Raw genomic sequence first — 16,011 nt, forward strand, 5'->3', positions numbered from 1 at the left:
ATGATCACGTGAAATTAAAAACCTCGCGTGCATAATCTTTATTTAATTGTTTGTTTGTTTGTTTGTTTGTTTGTTTGTTTGTTAGGCACGATTCATTGGTCGTATTAATTATATCACGCAAGGCTTTCCCGATGTCGCGTGCGCTTTGTGGCGTAACAGGTTCTCAGGCCAAAAAGAGTGTGAGATGGTTAAACAAAGGTGGTTCGAGACCACGCCCATGTGTACTTTTAAGCCAATCAATGACGTTCCTCGGACCAGCCTTCAGTTCCCCTGTCGGCTTTTCATTTATGAACACAGAACTGAATGTTATGCAGGAGAAATAACCGCCGCGCGCAAACTCTCACACACACACACACACACATACACACACACACCGAAGCTGAGAGGAAACAACACAAGCTAAACAAAAAGGTGAAAATGAAAGACACTGGTGCGTCAAATGAAGATTAATGAATCTTCGGTACTAGTACGCAGAGATAAGGATAAGGATACGTTCGCGTAAATCTTCTGGAAATGTCTCCGCTGCGTGCGTTTGGAGACGTGGTGGCGTTCATTACGCTTTAAAGCGTTCATTTCTCGTTCAGGTCATATCTCGGATAGATGATGAACGACTCTGCAGCGTCGTGCCACTCTGGTGAGCTCTTTAACGGCTCGTTGCCCTGCGCGAACCTCTCGGTACCCGACTACGACGCGACGTCCTTTACGCACGTCTTCCCCGCTGTGTACGGGATCCTGTGCTCGGTCGGCGTCCTCGCCAACGCGCTGGTGATCTACGCTGTAGCCACGTGCAAGAAGAAGTTGGTGTCGGACGTGTACGTGTTGAACCTGGCCGTGGCAGACCTGCTCTTCTTGCTCGTCATGCCCTTTAACATACACCAGCTCGTGTGGGAGCGTCAGTGGGTCTTCGGCGCGTTCATGTGCAAAGCCGTGGTGGTGATGGACGTGAGCAACCAGTTCACCACTGTAGGCATCGTCACTGTACTCTGTATAGACAGGTGAGAAGCACACAGGAGGCCTGGAAACACAAAAAGTCCACTTCTTTTTCTTTCAGCACAGACAAATGGAATTATTACTGTTTGTATTTGTTTAGTCAGTTGGTTAATAATTATTATTTGAATAACAAACATTATTAAGTACCAAATTCACGTTTTTCCTTGCAGATCCCTGTGCACAAATCCCTATGGCCAGGTTAACCATGTAGACAAGCTAGTAATAACAACAACAACAACAACAACAATAATAATAATAATTATTATTATTATTATAATATTTGTAATCTAATTATTTGTCTTGCTACAAAGTAAAAGGCAAAAGAATATCATGCAAACATTAACCGCTAATAAAACTTGTTGAAAGTCATTTTTAGTCTGTAATTTTAAGAGAAGATGCCGAGTGCCTGATTAAAATAATCTAAAATTAAAATAACTGAAAAAAAGTAAAAGTTTAACTATATTTAATGTCTACGTCAAAGTGTTTGCTTTTCCTGCTTTTTAAAATACAACACACAGCTCACAGCTCACAGTTCATTTTAAGATATCCTTTGCGCAACGCTGTATAAAGACGTCTCTAAATAAAATCTTCATGAGACAAAAAGATGTTGTACTTCCCTGAAGCACACTTTGATTTACAATCCATTTACATCTGGACTCATTTCCCCCCCACAGTGTTCACCATTCCTTATCCATGCACAGGTTGTCTTCAGTTTACTCTCACGGTGAAGCTTTAACCTCGAGGTTTCTGACACCTTCATGATGTAGGTGTTTGTGCGTTTATGGTAACAAGCAGCATATTTTGGTCTTACTGTTTGTACAAACTTCACATTAAGTGACTGACTGTTTTCAGCTGTTGTAACAAAAGTTGTGGAATAATGGGAATGTTACACTTGCTCCTTGTCTAGTATTGGGGAGGAAAAGTAAAAAAAAAAAAAAAGTCTCCTGAACTGTTTCTAGCCACAAGATTAAGCAAATAAAGGCTTAAATGTTATGGTGGCTCAAGTGGCTGACTCTGAGCTGTTGAGTGGAAGGTTGGGGTTCAAACCCCAGCACTGCTAAGCTGTTGTTGTTGTGTCCTTGAGCATGGATCTTAACCCTCTCTGTTCCAGGAACGCTGTATCATATTGACCCTGTGCTCTGACCCACACTTCCTAAGCTGGGATAATAGAAGGCAGAATTTGGTAATAAAAGGAAGCATAAAGCTTCAAGAGGACCGAATAACTAATAAAAAAGTTCCTCACTAGTTGGGGGAGGTAATTTCGTCATAAACATGTATGAAGGAAACAGACTTTGGGTAGCTAGAACATCTACCATGCACCTACATGGTTAAGTGTTTGAATCCCACCTCCTGTGTGTGTATGTGTGGAGTTTGCCTGTTCTCCCCATGCTTCTCCAGTCCAAAGACATTGTGTTGTAGGGGGATTGGCACAGTCTGTAGTGTGTGTGAATGGGTTTGTCCCTTACTTAGTGCCCCAGGATAGACTCCAGGTTCCCCTGTGTAGGACCTTTGGGGATCTGATCTTTGATCTGCACTTATCTGCTCTTTGCTTAACAGCAGAAAGACTCTTCTATTTCTGTTTGCTGTGGTATAATAAACAGTTTACCCAACTGGTTTTGACAGTGATGTTAAGGATGAATCTGCACTTTAAAAGCTTTAAACTATTTAGAGACATCAGACTCAAAAGACACAATGATAAGATCTGAAAGCATTCTCTCTGAAACGAATAACTGCCTGTGTGTCTCTCAGCATGACGATCGGTCTAAAGTCTGAGTCACTGGGAGGAGTTACTTCCCATCTTCCCATCAAAAACGGATCCAATGAGCGCGGGTCGGGCTGTAAACAAGAACCGACAGTAGATTTTAGGTTTAGGTTTAGGTTTAGTTTAAACTTTTTCGCTTCCTTGCTTTGCAGTCTGAGATCAGATGGCCAGGGTTAAGGCAATAACATACTAGATTTGGGTCTAAAATCATTAACCCTCAGTGACTCACCATTAAATCTTGATTTTCATCTTGAGGTCCAGACAGTAACACAGTTCTATAAGTGAGCACTAGGATAAAACTCCCATGTCAGAAATGACACTTTTTGCATACTGTATTTAAACAAACTACAAGGCTGTCTAGTCCACAACTGTTGACGTCCTCCAAGCTGTGACTTTGCAGAGACTCTTTGAGAAATGAGAGATCTCTCAGCATGTCTCCGGCACTAATTTATAATCTTTCAAATCTGCAGCCTTCACATTGTCATAATTACGGAGCTTAGCACAGGCCCATAACTTTGCCAAATAGGTCACATTAAAAGAAGAGCTCCAACATGTAGTAGAAACACATTTGATACAATATGAATTTAACTCCACTTTACAAAAGGGAGGAACTAATTTAACATATTTAGCGACACGACTGTGGCGCATCAAGGACACTGGCAGTCTGGAGCTGAGGTAATGGCTTAGTGTGTGAAACTTAAGCCCAGCTTTCTAATGAATGTACCCCATTCACCGCCTATTTCCAGAACTCTCAGGGGAAGCAATTAAGTCCATGTTCCTGCCTCTAAAGTGATCTTTTCAATCAAATCATGGCAAAAGCAGAGAATCACCACCTTTTTTGATACAACTGAGCAGTTGAGGTTTAGGACCTTGCTCAAGGACCCATCAATGACAGCTTGGTGATGCAGGGGTTTGATCTCACAACCTTCTGATCAGTAGCCTAATAGCTTGAAACTCCAGAGCATCTTCAATCAAGATCTTTTCTTCTATGGGTTTACACTTTTCTTTTATGACTCTTTTTTTTTTTTTTTTTTTGATTTTTTTGGGAACCGTTAAAGAAACCTGCAATTAGGATCAGATGATTTTTTTATTTTGTAAAGGTAAATTCTTCTAAAGTTGCAGATAGAGTGACATAATAAAATAGTCACGCAGAAAACCATAGAACCAGGATGTCTGCTGTCTTGTCCCAGACTGTAACACCAACAACACCAGATAAAGCAAAAAAATAAATAAATTGAACATAAAATGAAGCAAAATAAACTGAAGGAAACAGAATGATCAATAAAAATGGTGTCCAGTGGCCTGTGCGCAGCTCTACAGCCTCTACAAACCATATAATAAGAAAAGCAGCTTACAGGAATGACATTGGATTAAACTCCTTAAACACAGCTTACATGTAAGAACAATTGCACCAACAACAATACAACACAACCACACACTGGGGCAGAATAATAGAGTCTCTCCAAGCTGATGTTCCTTCTCAGATTTATCCACATGCTCTCTTTCGGTCAACCCAAACACTCAGGTGTCTGATGATTAACAGTCACTAGCTGTCCGTAAGGCTGGAGCGGTGACAGAAAAATAGAGGGAAGGAGAAACAACACAAAAGCACAGCACACTTATACAACATACAACAACGTACAACAACAAAGAAATAAAGTTTCCTCCTGTTTTTGTTGTGTTCGTGTTCAGTACTGAACGTCAATTTTTATCTTCAAAATAAATGTTGATTTCAAACCCAGTTCTGCCCCAAGCATCTAAAATCATCAACCACTCAAATCATTGTTATCATCAACCACTGAAATTGTGTGTAAGGGAAAAACACAGGTCTCACACTGAAAGTCCTGACTCATTGTAGATCAGACTCACAGCCAGAACATCATTTGTTTTTTTATACTGAGTGAGAAAGTTCATTTCCATTTTGCCAGCAGTGTGGAATACAAGTGAGCTGGTAAAAAGGGTTCAGTTACACAATCAGAGAATAAAACATCCAAGAACGAGTGTTGATTATTTTCTGATAACAGGGACAAAGCAACCCATCGTGTTTTATTATATATGACTTTTAATAGGTGTCCAGACCACAAGGCTTTGTCTACATCACAATGTTTTTTTAGTTTAATAAACACACAAATACACACGTCTTCACAATCCTCGGGTGTAACGACTTTGGTGGAGGAAAGTGAAAGCAGCTCATTTTACCCGACAAGATTGAGGTGGAGAGACTTGACATTTTCTCAAACTACCACCTTATGTTCTGAGTAGATTCGCACCATTCCACTGTCAGTCTGTGCCATGGAGGTGTGGACGTGTGCTCTGAGAGATGATGGAGATGGTCTGTGCTGCAGGGGTCAGGAGTTAGAGTGTGATGAATAACACCAGAGATTACAGCATGACTTTAAGTTTTCCTCCTACATCTGCTGAGGCTCTGTGACCTAAGACAGGGGTGTGAGCACTGGGGGAAGGGGGAGGAGTGAAGTGTGAATGGGGGAAAGGTCCATCTATCTATGACGTGACCTCCAGCATGAACCACCATGTTGTTGTTAATAAAGAGAATTAAACCTCTTACCAACATAACACACGTTTTTCGGGAGCTTGTTATATTGATATTGAGTGATAGCTAACTAGTACTGAATTACCTAGCTACAATATAGAGTATGTATAGTAGCTAGCTAACTAGTACTGAATTACCTAGCTACAATATAGAGTATGTATAGTAGCTAGCTAACTAGTACTGAATTACCTAGCTACAATATAGAGTATGTATAGTAGCTAGCTAACTAGTACTGAATTACCTAGCTACAATATAGAGTATGTATAGTAGCTAGCTAACTAGTACTGAATTACCTAGCTACAATATAGAGTATGTATAGTAGCTAGCTAACTAGTACTGAATTACCTAGCTACAATATAGAGTATGTATAGTAGCTAGCTAACTAGTACTGAATTACCTAGCTACAATATAGAGTATGTATAGTAGCTAGCTAACTAGTACTGAATTACCTAGCTACAATATAGAGTATGTATAGTAGCTAGCTAACTAGTACTGAATTACCTAGCTACAATATAGAGTATAGTAGCTAGCTTACTAGTACTGAATTACCTAGCTACAGTATAGAGTATGTATAGTAGCTAGCTAACTAGCACTGAATTACCTAGCTACAGTATAGAGTATGTATAGTAGCTAGCTAACTAGTGCTGAATTACCTAGCTTCAATATAGAGTATGTATAGTAGCTAGCTAACTAGTACTGAATTACGTAGCTACAATATAGAGTATGTATAGTAGCTAGCTAACTAGCACTGAATTACCTAGCTACAGTATAGAGTATGTATAGTAGCTAGCTAACTAGTACTGAATTACCTAGCTACAATATAGAGTATGTATAGTAGCTAGCTAACTAGTACTGAATTACCTAGCTACAATATAGAGTATGTATAGTAGCTAGCTAACTAGCACTGAATTACCTAGCTACAATATAGAGTATGTATAGTAGCTAGCTAACTAGTACTGAATTACCTAGCTACAATATAGAGTATGTATAGTAGCTAGCTAACTAGTACTGAATTACCTAGCTACAATATAGAGTATGTATAGTAGCTAGCTAACTAGTACTGAATTACCTAGCTACAATATAGAGTATGTATAGTAGCTAGCTAACTAGTACTGAATTATCTAGCTACAATATAGAGTATGTATAGTAGCTAGCTAACTAGCACTGAATTACCTAGCTACAATATAGAGTATGTATAGTAGCTAGCTAAATAGCACTGAATTACCTAGCTACAATATAGATTACGTATAGTAGCTAGCTAACTAGCACTGAATTACCTAGCTACAATATAGATTACGTATAGTAGCTAGCTAACTAGCACTGAATTACCTAGCTACAATATAGATTACGTATAGTAGCTAGCTAACTAGTACTGAATTACCTAGCTACAATATAGATTACGTATAGTAGCTAGCTAACTAGTACTGAATTACCTAGCTACAATATAGATTACGTATAGTAGCTAGCTAACTAGCACTGAATTACCTAGCTACAATATAGATTACGTATAGTAGCTAGCTAACTAGCACTGAATTACCTAGCTACAATATAGATTACGTATAGTAGCTAGCTAACTAGTACTGAATTACCTAGCTACAATATAGATTACGTATAGTAGCTAGCTAACTAGTACTGAATTACCTAGCTACAATATAGAGTATGTATAGTAGCTAGCTAACTAGTACTGAATTACCTAGCTACAATATAGAGTATGTATAGTAGCTAGCTAACTAGTACTGAATTACCTAGCTACAATATAGAGTATGTATAGTAGCTAGCTAACTAGTACTGAATTACCTAGCTACAATATAGATTACGTATAGTAGCTAGCTAACTAGCACTGAATTACCTAGCTACAATATAGAGTATGTATAGTAGCTAGATTGACTTTTCACACCATGTTGTTCTTCCTCCTTCTGGGTATAATCTTTTTATTAATTACTTACTCTTGCTTCAATATCACAAGAACAATCTCTTAAGTATTTGTAGGATTAACATGGAGTCATGACTGATTACATTATGAAATTGTTCCAGACAGGATCAAGGGCTCAGCAAGGTCAAATCCTTTTTTACTTCAACAGCCTCCTTCGAGTCTATTTTCTTTTATACAAATTAGTACAAAACAAGATGATCTAGACTTCTCGCTGGTGGAGTTCTTGGCTTTGGGGTCACCTCGTCATGAAGTCAGCCTTGTTGTCAGTGTGTTGTCAGCCTTGTGCGACATTTCTCTGGCTCGAACCTTGTAGTGAGTCCCCGGTTCAATAAGCTGCCTTCAGCTAAATAAGTTACATAACTGCATGTGATTGGCTGTAATAGAGGAACTGCTACAGAAATACTTATTTATGAGATTTTTGGAGCACGGCTGAATGGGTTTGCTGATTCAGTCGTGAGAGCACGAGTGCGATCCTTAACTTGTGTTTTCATGTGAAGGGACTTTTCTGTTTCTTTAGCCTTAAAAGTGGATCTTTCTTCAACAATATATGACAATCATAGGGCAGTGGTGGCTCAAGTGGTTAAGGCTCTGGGTTGTTGATTGGATGCTTGAGGTTCAAACCCCAGCACTGCCAAGCTGCCACTGTTGGGCCCTTGAGCAAGGCCCTTAACCCTCACTGCTCCAGTGGTGCGGTATCATGGCTGACCCTGTGCTCTGACCCCAAACTCCAAAGCTGAGATATGTGAAGAAATAATTTCACTGTGCTGTAATGTAGATGTGACAAAATAAAGGATTCTGCTGTATTCTATTTCATATCTGGACCAAAAAGGCAGTAAACTCCACTGCAAGCTAATAAACTGAAATTGACCGAACATCTTCTCATATGAACCATTAATCTAAAAAAAAATTCATTTCATGAAGCCAAACTTGTTCAGACTGTTTTAGGCTTTTTTATACTTTAAAAATGTACATTATGGAGCGTTGGGTAGGATCCGAGGGGGGCACGGTGGCTTATTGGTTAGCACGTTCGCATCACACCTCCAGGGTTGGGGGTTCGATTCCCGCCTCCGCCTTGTGTGTGTGGAGTTTGCATGTTCTCCCCGTGCCTCAGGGGTTTCCTCCGGGTACTCCGGTTTCCTCCCCCGGTCCAAAGACATGCATGGTAGGTTGATTGGCATCTCTGGAAAATTGTCCGTAGTGTGTGATTGTGTGAGTGAATGAGAGTGTGTGTGTGCCCTGCGATGGGTTGGGTGGGTTGGCACTCCCTCCACGGTGTATTCTGACTTGATGCCCGATGACGCCTGAGATATGCACAGGCTCCCCGTGACCCGAGGTAGTTCGGATAAGCGGTAGAAAATGAGTGAGGATAGGATTCGATCAACTATTCAAAATTAATTCACTTGGATGTAGTTCAACTGCTTCATGAGTCAGAAATATTGCTTACGTTTCTAATCTGTCTGGTTGTCCATCACTCCATGATTTAGTGTAATGTTTTAACGTTCAATAAAAAAGTAAATATGGCAAAAAAAGCAACAAAAAAATAAAAAACTAACAGACACAAAACTTACACTAACACACTCAAAATGCATTAGTGTCCTTTACTAAGTGACTCATGTTGTAGATAACTGAGTCAAACACAGACAAGAGGGAACCATGGCAACAGCCGGACAAGAAAAAAGTGGTGCGAATGTACATGTTTCTATGGCAACAAGGACATTATATACATTACGTGGATATATATTTTTTTCCATGCCGCATATAATGTGAAGTCTTCTTATATCTCTGAATATTTTTTTTAATTTCAATTCATCTTGACTTATTATAGACATCATATTATATTTTACTTTAGCTGCTATCCTTTGCCCCTGTAACTATACAAATTTCCCTGCTGTGAGATGAATAAAGGTTTATCTTATCTTACTGTATATTTAAGCAATTAAATACTTAATCCATCTCAGGCAAAAATGATTAACAGGGTTGTGTTTTATAGCAGGTGTTAAATGGATTTACACATTGATGAGAAAAATAAGTAATAATTACTCTCACTCTCTCACTCATCTTCTACCGCTTATCCGAACTACCTCGGGTAACGGGGAGCCTGTGCGTATCTCAGGCGTCATCAGGCATCAAGGCAGGATACACCCTGGACGGAGTGCCAACCCATCGCAGGGCACACACACACTCATTCACTCACGCAATCACACACTACGGACAATTTTCCAGAGATGCCAATCAACCTACCATGCATGTCTTTGGACCGGGGAGGAAACCGGAGTACCCGGAGGAAACCCCTGAGGCACGGGGAGAACATGCAAACTCCACACACACAAGGTGGAGGCGGGAATCAAACCACCAAACCTGGAGGTGTGAGGCGAACGTGCTAACCACTAAGCCACCGTGACCCCCTAAGTAATAATTAAGTAAATAATTAAGTTATTTATCTGAAACTCGAACATAGGTACTGTAGATGTAGAAATGTAGGAATCTCTTTCAATGTCTAAAATGTCTTTTATGTTTACTTTCAAGACAATTTTACATGATTACTGTATGAACAAAAACTTGGGACATCTCAGCGAACAAAACAAAAGCTTTTCTATGAATATATCACCCCAAGTATTCTAGGGAAAAACAGAAATATTTATAAAACACTACAAATTCTTGAAGCCCTAAGTGTCTACTTCCATATGGGCTTCATATTATAATACTGGACATGAACACAAGGAGCAAACTATATTTTTTTTCCTCTGGGAAAAGAAGTTAAAAGACAAACAGTCAGAAAACAAATGTCTAACATTACAGTTAGATTTAACATGTAATTCTAATCAGCAGTAGCACTGGAAGTTTATTTCAATCAGATCTGATGTGATGATGAGTACAGGACAAACACAGAAGGGTTTTTTTTCCACATAAAGCTGCAGAACATGTGACGTCCTGAACGTGTTAAGAAAGAAGCCCTTTAATATATTCACAGGGGTTTGGGAGATTAGTCCAGGGCCCGGAAAGTCTTTTACGCTAAATTTTGATAACATTTTCAAGGCAGTTCTTAGCGCTAAGCCCTCTGCTCACGGCACCTCTACAGAGGCAAATGTGGCCTGATCTGTTTGAAGGGTCATGTGCCTTTCATCATCTCTTACCGAAGCATATGATTCTGCAGTGCACAAGATTTGCCAAAGACACCATGCCGTCACACGCATTTTACGAAGAAGAAAGGAAGCAGGCGAACTGACTTACTACAAGTTCCTGCTATCTTTGGATTTGTTGATTTGTGTCATTCTTGCTTTAATAACAGTAGACGAGGTAGACGCAAGCGAGGTTCATCTGAAGGTTATTATTTATCTCTTCATGTTTTTAAGATTTATGAATTATGAGTTCAGGGCCAAATCGGCCTCAGGCAGAATTCACATAGCTTGTGTCTGAGATTTTCACATTTAGTTAGAGTAAATAAAATTGTTCAAGCTATAAAATGCATTTCTGACTGCCCCGATTTGACATCTGCATGTTTGCACACACATCAGTTTTTAAGTTCAGCAATGAACTATTGGCTCTTTACTGTAGCTCAATTCGTGGAACACTTAACCATTCCGTATAGATACCTATAACATATTTGTTTACCTGTTAGATATTAAGAAGAACTCATTCAACAAACCAAGAGCCCTTGTCTAAATAACTGTTTGTTTTTATTCTTCCAATGATTTATAATCCCATGATCCAGTGTCACACAGAAAAGAATGGGTTCCCTTCACAGTCTGATTCCTCTCAAGGATCCTACATTATGTAAGAGGGTTTTTCCTCACTGCTCTTGCCCCAGCAACCACAGTATCTAATTTAGGGATCTACATCTGGATTTCTAAGCTTGATTTGTAAAAAAAAAAAAAAAAGCACTATGCAAATTGAATTGAATTGAATTGAATTGAATTGAATTGAATTGAATTGAATTGAATTGAATTGAATTGAACTGCAGTTAAGGTTCTTCACTAGTGACTGGAGAGCCAATGCTGGACTCTCAGGACTGTGATCTCGAGATATTTACTGTGAAATGGTAAAAAGTTACAAATGAAAGGATAAAGCCGCAAGTACAGATGACTGACTGAATGGATGAATCGATGAAGGGATGGAATAGTACAAATCGAATAAATTGTTTTTAATAATTTTTCCTACAGGGGGTCAAGGTGGCTTAGTGGTTAGCACGTTCGCCTCACACCTCCAGGGTTAGGGGTTCGATTCCCGCCTCCTCCTTGTGTGTGTGGAGTTTGCATGTTCTCCCTGTGCCTCGGGGTTTCCTCAGGGTTCTCCGGTTTCCTCCCCTTGTCCAAAGACATGCATGGTAGGTTGATTGGCATCTCTGGAAAATTGTCCATAGTGTGTGATTGCGTGAGTGAATGAGAGTGTGTGTGTGCCCTGCGATGGGTTGGCACTCCGTCCAGGGTGTATCCTGCCTTGATGCCCAATGATGCCTGAGATAGGCACAGGCTCCCCATGACCCGAGGTAGTTCGGATAAGCGGTAGAAGATGAATGAATGAATGAATTTTTCCTACAAGTATCCTTTAAGTCAGCAGGGTTAGGGTTGTGTTTGTGGTTAGGGCCCAAACTGACAGCCCTTTGTCTGTGAGCAGTAAATGTAAAAACAGTGACTACTCTATAGAGAGCATTAGTGAGAGGATATATTTTTCATTAAACAAATGGGTTAAATATTTTAAATCAATTTCCTTGCAGATGTGTGGAAATAAACATTGGATTATCAAGGTTTAAAGAATTAACAAAATGTTTGGCTACACAGGAATTATTGGTTGTCATCAAAAGATTTGGATAGTATCTTAATGGAACAAATATATTATGGTGTACAGATTTCTAACTCACCCTCTGTTCATTTTCCAAAGGTACATCGCCATCGTCCATCCCATGTCTGAGAACCGCACCATCCAGTGGACAATCATCATCAACCTACTGGTGTGGCTCGGCAGTTTTCTGCTCACCATCCCGGTCATGATCTATGCCAAAGTAATCTCCAAGAAGAACTCGAGTGTGTGCATGATAGACCTTAATGGTCCCCAAGACATGTACTGGTACACCCTGTACCAGTCTACACTGGGTTTCTTTGTACCCCTCATCATCATCAGCACCTTTTACTCTCTGACCCTGTACCATGTATTCCAGTCAATGCGCCGGGTCAAGCGAAAACAGTCCCTGTGGGCCAAGAGAGCCACCAAGATGGTTCTGATGGTTATTGCACTCTTCCTGCTGTGCTGGACACCGTATCATGTGATACAGATGATCAACTTGGGTATCCAAAAGCCGACCACATCCTTTGTCTATGCCTACAACATCAGCATCTGCCTGAGCTACTCGCACAGCTGCATCAACCCACTTATGCTTCTGATCTTTGCACAGAACTACCGTGAGCGTCTTTGCCGTCATCGTGAAACTCGCAACAACATGTCCAAGAACACGGTGAAGACGGAGGGATGCTCCAGCGTGAGTCCCGATACCGCCCACCGCCTGACCATCATCTAATTCCTGCTATCCTGTTTGCCAATTAAGGAGAATCCTTAATATTTGGGTTTTGCTGACAGTGAGGGTTCTAAGTGAAACCTGTTCATGAAGCAAAGAATGCTTCATTGTTCAAAGAACCCTTGAGGAAACCTTGAGGAGAGCTTGATCAAACATAACCAGTAAAAGGTTCCTTTCTCAATATATCTTCAGTGCATCACCTCTAGTTTTGCTCATTATGGATCCAGATTTCTCTAAAGCTGCTTTCTGTTGCTTTGTGGAAACATGTTTATGGTTAAAAGTGATATACGTAGGGGGCACGGTGGCTTAGTGGTTAGCACGTTCGCCTCACACCTCCAGGGTTGGGGATTCGATTCCCGTCGCCACCTTGTGTGTGTGGAGTTTGCATGTTCTCCCCGTGCCTCGGGGGTTTCCTCCGGGTACTCCGGTTTCCTCCCCGGTCCAAAGACATGCATGGTAGGTTGACTGGCTTCTCTGGAAAATTGTCCGTAGTGTGTGATTGCGTGAGTGAATGAGAGTGTGTGTGTGTGTGCCTTGCGATGGGTTGGCACTCCGTCCAGGGTGTATCCTGCCTTGATGCCCGATGACGCCTGAGATAGGCACAGGCTCCCCGTGACCCGAGGTAGTTCGGATAAGCGGTAGAAAATGAGTGAGAGTGAGTGAGTGAGTGATATACTGTACGTATGAAATTGAACATTACGGAGTAGGGTGTGGTCGGGACATGATGACGTATCTGCTGAATACATGGAGAGAGGAAAAGGTGAGATGGGATCAGAAAGCAAAGAAAAAAAGTACAGTGAGGAAGCCATGAATTCTGCCAGGATTTTGAAAAATTGCATTGTCAAATCTTTCAGTGTGTTTTAAGCAACATGTGGACAACAGCGTTGTTAGGGTTGCAGAACAAAACCTTCACATGAACCTGAAGAAAATAAACTCAGCAATCCAGATTTCTGACCAAATGGATGAACTTCATTTATTATTCTGATATTCTGCTTGGATCTTTGTGTTTTTGCTCGTGAGCTACTAGTAAGCTATGGCAGATAATTGTTTGTAAAGAAAATACAACCTGTTAGTTAATGTATTATTTTTATGGATGTCTAAAAATTTTGTTGTAATCTTGGGGCAGAGCAAGAGCCAAGCAGCATTAAAAGAAAGTGTGACCAGGTAATTATTTCAAGGTATTCAGACATGTGTCACAGAGGTTGAAGTTGTACACACATACAGTCAGCAGGTGATGACCCACAATTCCATACTTTGCGGAAGGAATGCTTTCAGTTCTTTTAATAGCATTATTACCCACAATGCCCTTCAAGTACCTGCTGATATTGGTGCATTGAGACTTAGCTCTTATTTTTAGTCATCTTTACCTAAATAGAGCAATGTAACAGTTCATTAGTCCTTTCAGACTGTTCAGTTCTTTCTCCTCCTCATTTTGAACTCTGTTTCAAACAGATCCGCTTCCAAAGTTTCAACTTTTATGCTAAAAATCAGTCACCATCAACTCCTCAACTAATAGATTCATGTCACTAAAATGAATTCTGGGACTTTAAAACAAGCATTTTCACAAAAGTGCATCTCCATTTATTCTACCCCGGATTTTTACCCCTTTGCTGTGACATCTATTTGCTTGTTAAGTAAAGTACAGTAGAAGGCATTTCAGAAAGCTTATTCAGATCCCAAATGATTAGCCAGGTTGTTGGTGAGGTTAAAAAAAATCTACAAACCAGCTACAGACAGCATTGTTGGGCTGAGATAAACACGGCATTGCAAATGTCTTTTAGAAATATTCAGGTGAGAGTTCAATTGTTTTCAATATAAGTGCATTTTTAGGGTCAGTCAGTGAGGTGCCATCTGGCAGCTTAATTGATCCGGGTGGAGAAAAATGTGTCCTATATAGACATGGAGACGTGGAACGTGTATAAGAGACTGCGAAGACAATGAAAGCTGAGACAGTGTATGTTGATGCCGCTGTAGTATTAGTATTTCCTTAATGTTATGTCATTTAAAGTCATTGTATTAAGTGAAAATCTTAAAAATTGTGTTTATTAAATGCTGCTAACATAAACTTACATTGTTCTGTATTAGTCGTTCTGTACTAACGAAAAATCACAAACTATTAGCTGAGCAGACAAAAATCCACCTTTTGCCACGCCGTAGTTAACACTGTGTGCATCATTAACACTAAACACATCACAGGGTAGCGTTTTCTTTGACGTATTCTTCAGCATGTTATTACTATTCAAACTGTGGTCTTTTTTTAATGTTATTCAGTTCTTTATTTATTCATTCAGTACTGTGTTCTTTTGTGCGCTCACCACAGACTTGTTGTAAATATTGGCTTTGCACTACATGGCTACAGGGAAGGAAAAGAGCTAAATGGTTTGTAACCGCTGACAACTGATTGGTTTAACCTAGTGTATGTGATATGCTCAAAAGCCTTGAATTCAGATGTTTATTGGTATGTAAATAGGCTGCATTTCATTTTTAAACGCAGGTCTTGTGTATGCATGTGAAATGTGACTGTCTCATGTTTTTGCTGGTTCTGTTATGTTCATTTTCCTCTTCTCCCTCAAGGCGCCGAAGAACATTTATTCCCAACGTTAACGTGTTAAGCTTCGGTCATGTGTAGCCGGCGGAATTTCGACACCCTGAATCGGCACATTGTAAAGCAGATAAACAAACGACTGGATTGAAGCTCAGTAGGAGCTGAACAGGTCACACAGAATGTTGATGCTCTATGTTAAAAGCTATGAAACTGACTATCACTTGCTAGGAAGGCTGCTTTTTTAATTGTATGGATGAAATATGATCCTGAACTTTTCATGATATTTAACAATGCTGAAAGAACTTCAATAAATGTGGAAATGTGGAAACGGTTTCTTCTTCGTGTTCTTTATACACAAACCCACATCAAGCTTGTAATTTAGGCGAATGTCATTTTAAATTGATTTTTACATTGATTTTCATACAATATTGATTAATATTATACATACTTTTGGTGGCAACAGACAAAAATCACTAGAAACCACTTCTTTTGGAATTTTTTTCTATACCATGTTTTTTTTACCTCAGGAATATACAGTATTTCACTAAAACCAAGTGGAAATGTTAATATACTGTACAGTCTAACAATGTGTAGATATCTGTAAAGATCAAACATGTTGTTTAAGTTTACAAAAGCTAACCTTGCTAGTTATGTGTGACTTATGTGCTAGTTACAGTATGTCCTCCTGTTTTGTTGTGTCTATATACATCATTGGACATCT

General features: G+C 39.8%; 1 protein-coding gene across 1 annotated transcript; it reads left to right on the forward strand.

Annotated features, from left to right (window-relative positions):
- The first annotated feature begins 365 nt into the window (after positions 1 to 365).
- mchr2b (melanin concentrating hormone receptor 2b) lies at positions 366 to 15,600 on the forward strand. Its single transcript, XM_060887479.1, has 2 exons — positions 366 to 995; positions 12,115 to 15,600. The coding sequence occupies exons 1-2, from the start codon at positions 601 to 603 to the stop codon at positions 12,746 to 12,748; spliced, it is 1,029 nt and encodes a 342-aa protein (XP_060743462.1). The 5' UTR covers positions 366 to 600; the 3' UTR covers positions 12,749 to 15,600.
- Positions 15,601 to 16,011: the final 411 nt, after the last annotated feature.

Source organism: Tachysurus vachellii, chromosome 14, assembly GCF_030014155.1.
Source record: "Tachysurus vachellii isolate PV-2020 chromosome 14, HZAU_Pvac_v1, whole genome shotgun sequence".
NCBI lineage: Eukaryota > Metazoa > Chordata > Actinopteri > Siluriformes > Bagridae > Tachysurus > Tachysurus vachellii.

Coding starts and splice junctions, on each gene's coding strand:
- mchr2b (XM_060887479.1), top strand. CDS start 601: ATGATGAACGACTCTGCAGCGTCGTGCCACTCTGGTGAGCTCTTTAAC. Junction 996..12,114: donor ACTGTACTCTGTATAGACAG/GTGAGAAGCACA, acceptor CATTTTCCAAAG/GTACATCGCCATCGTCCATC.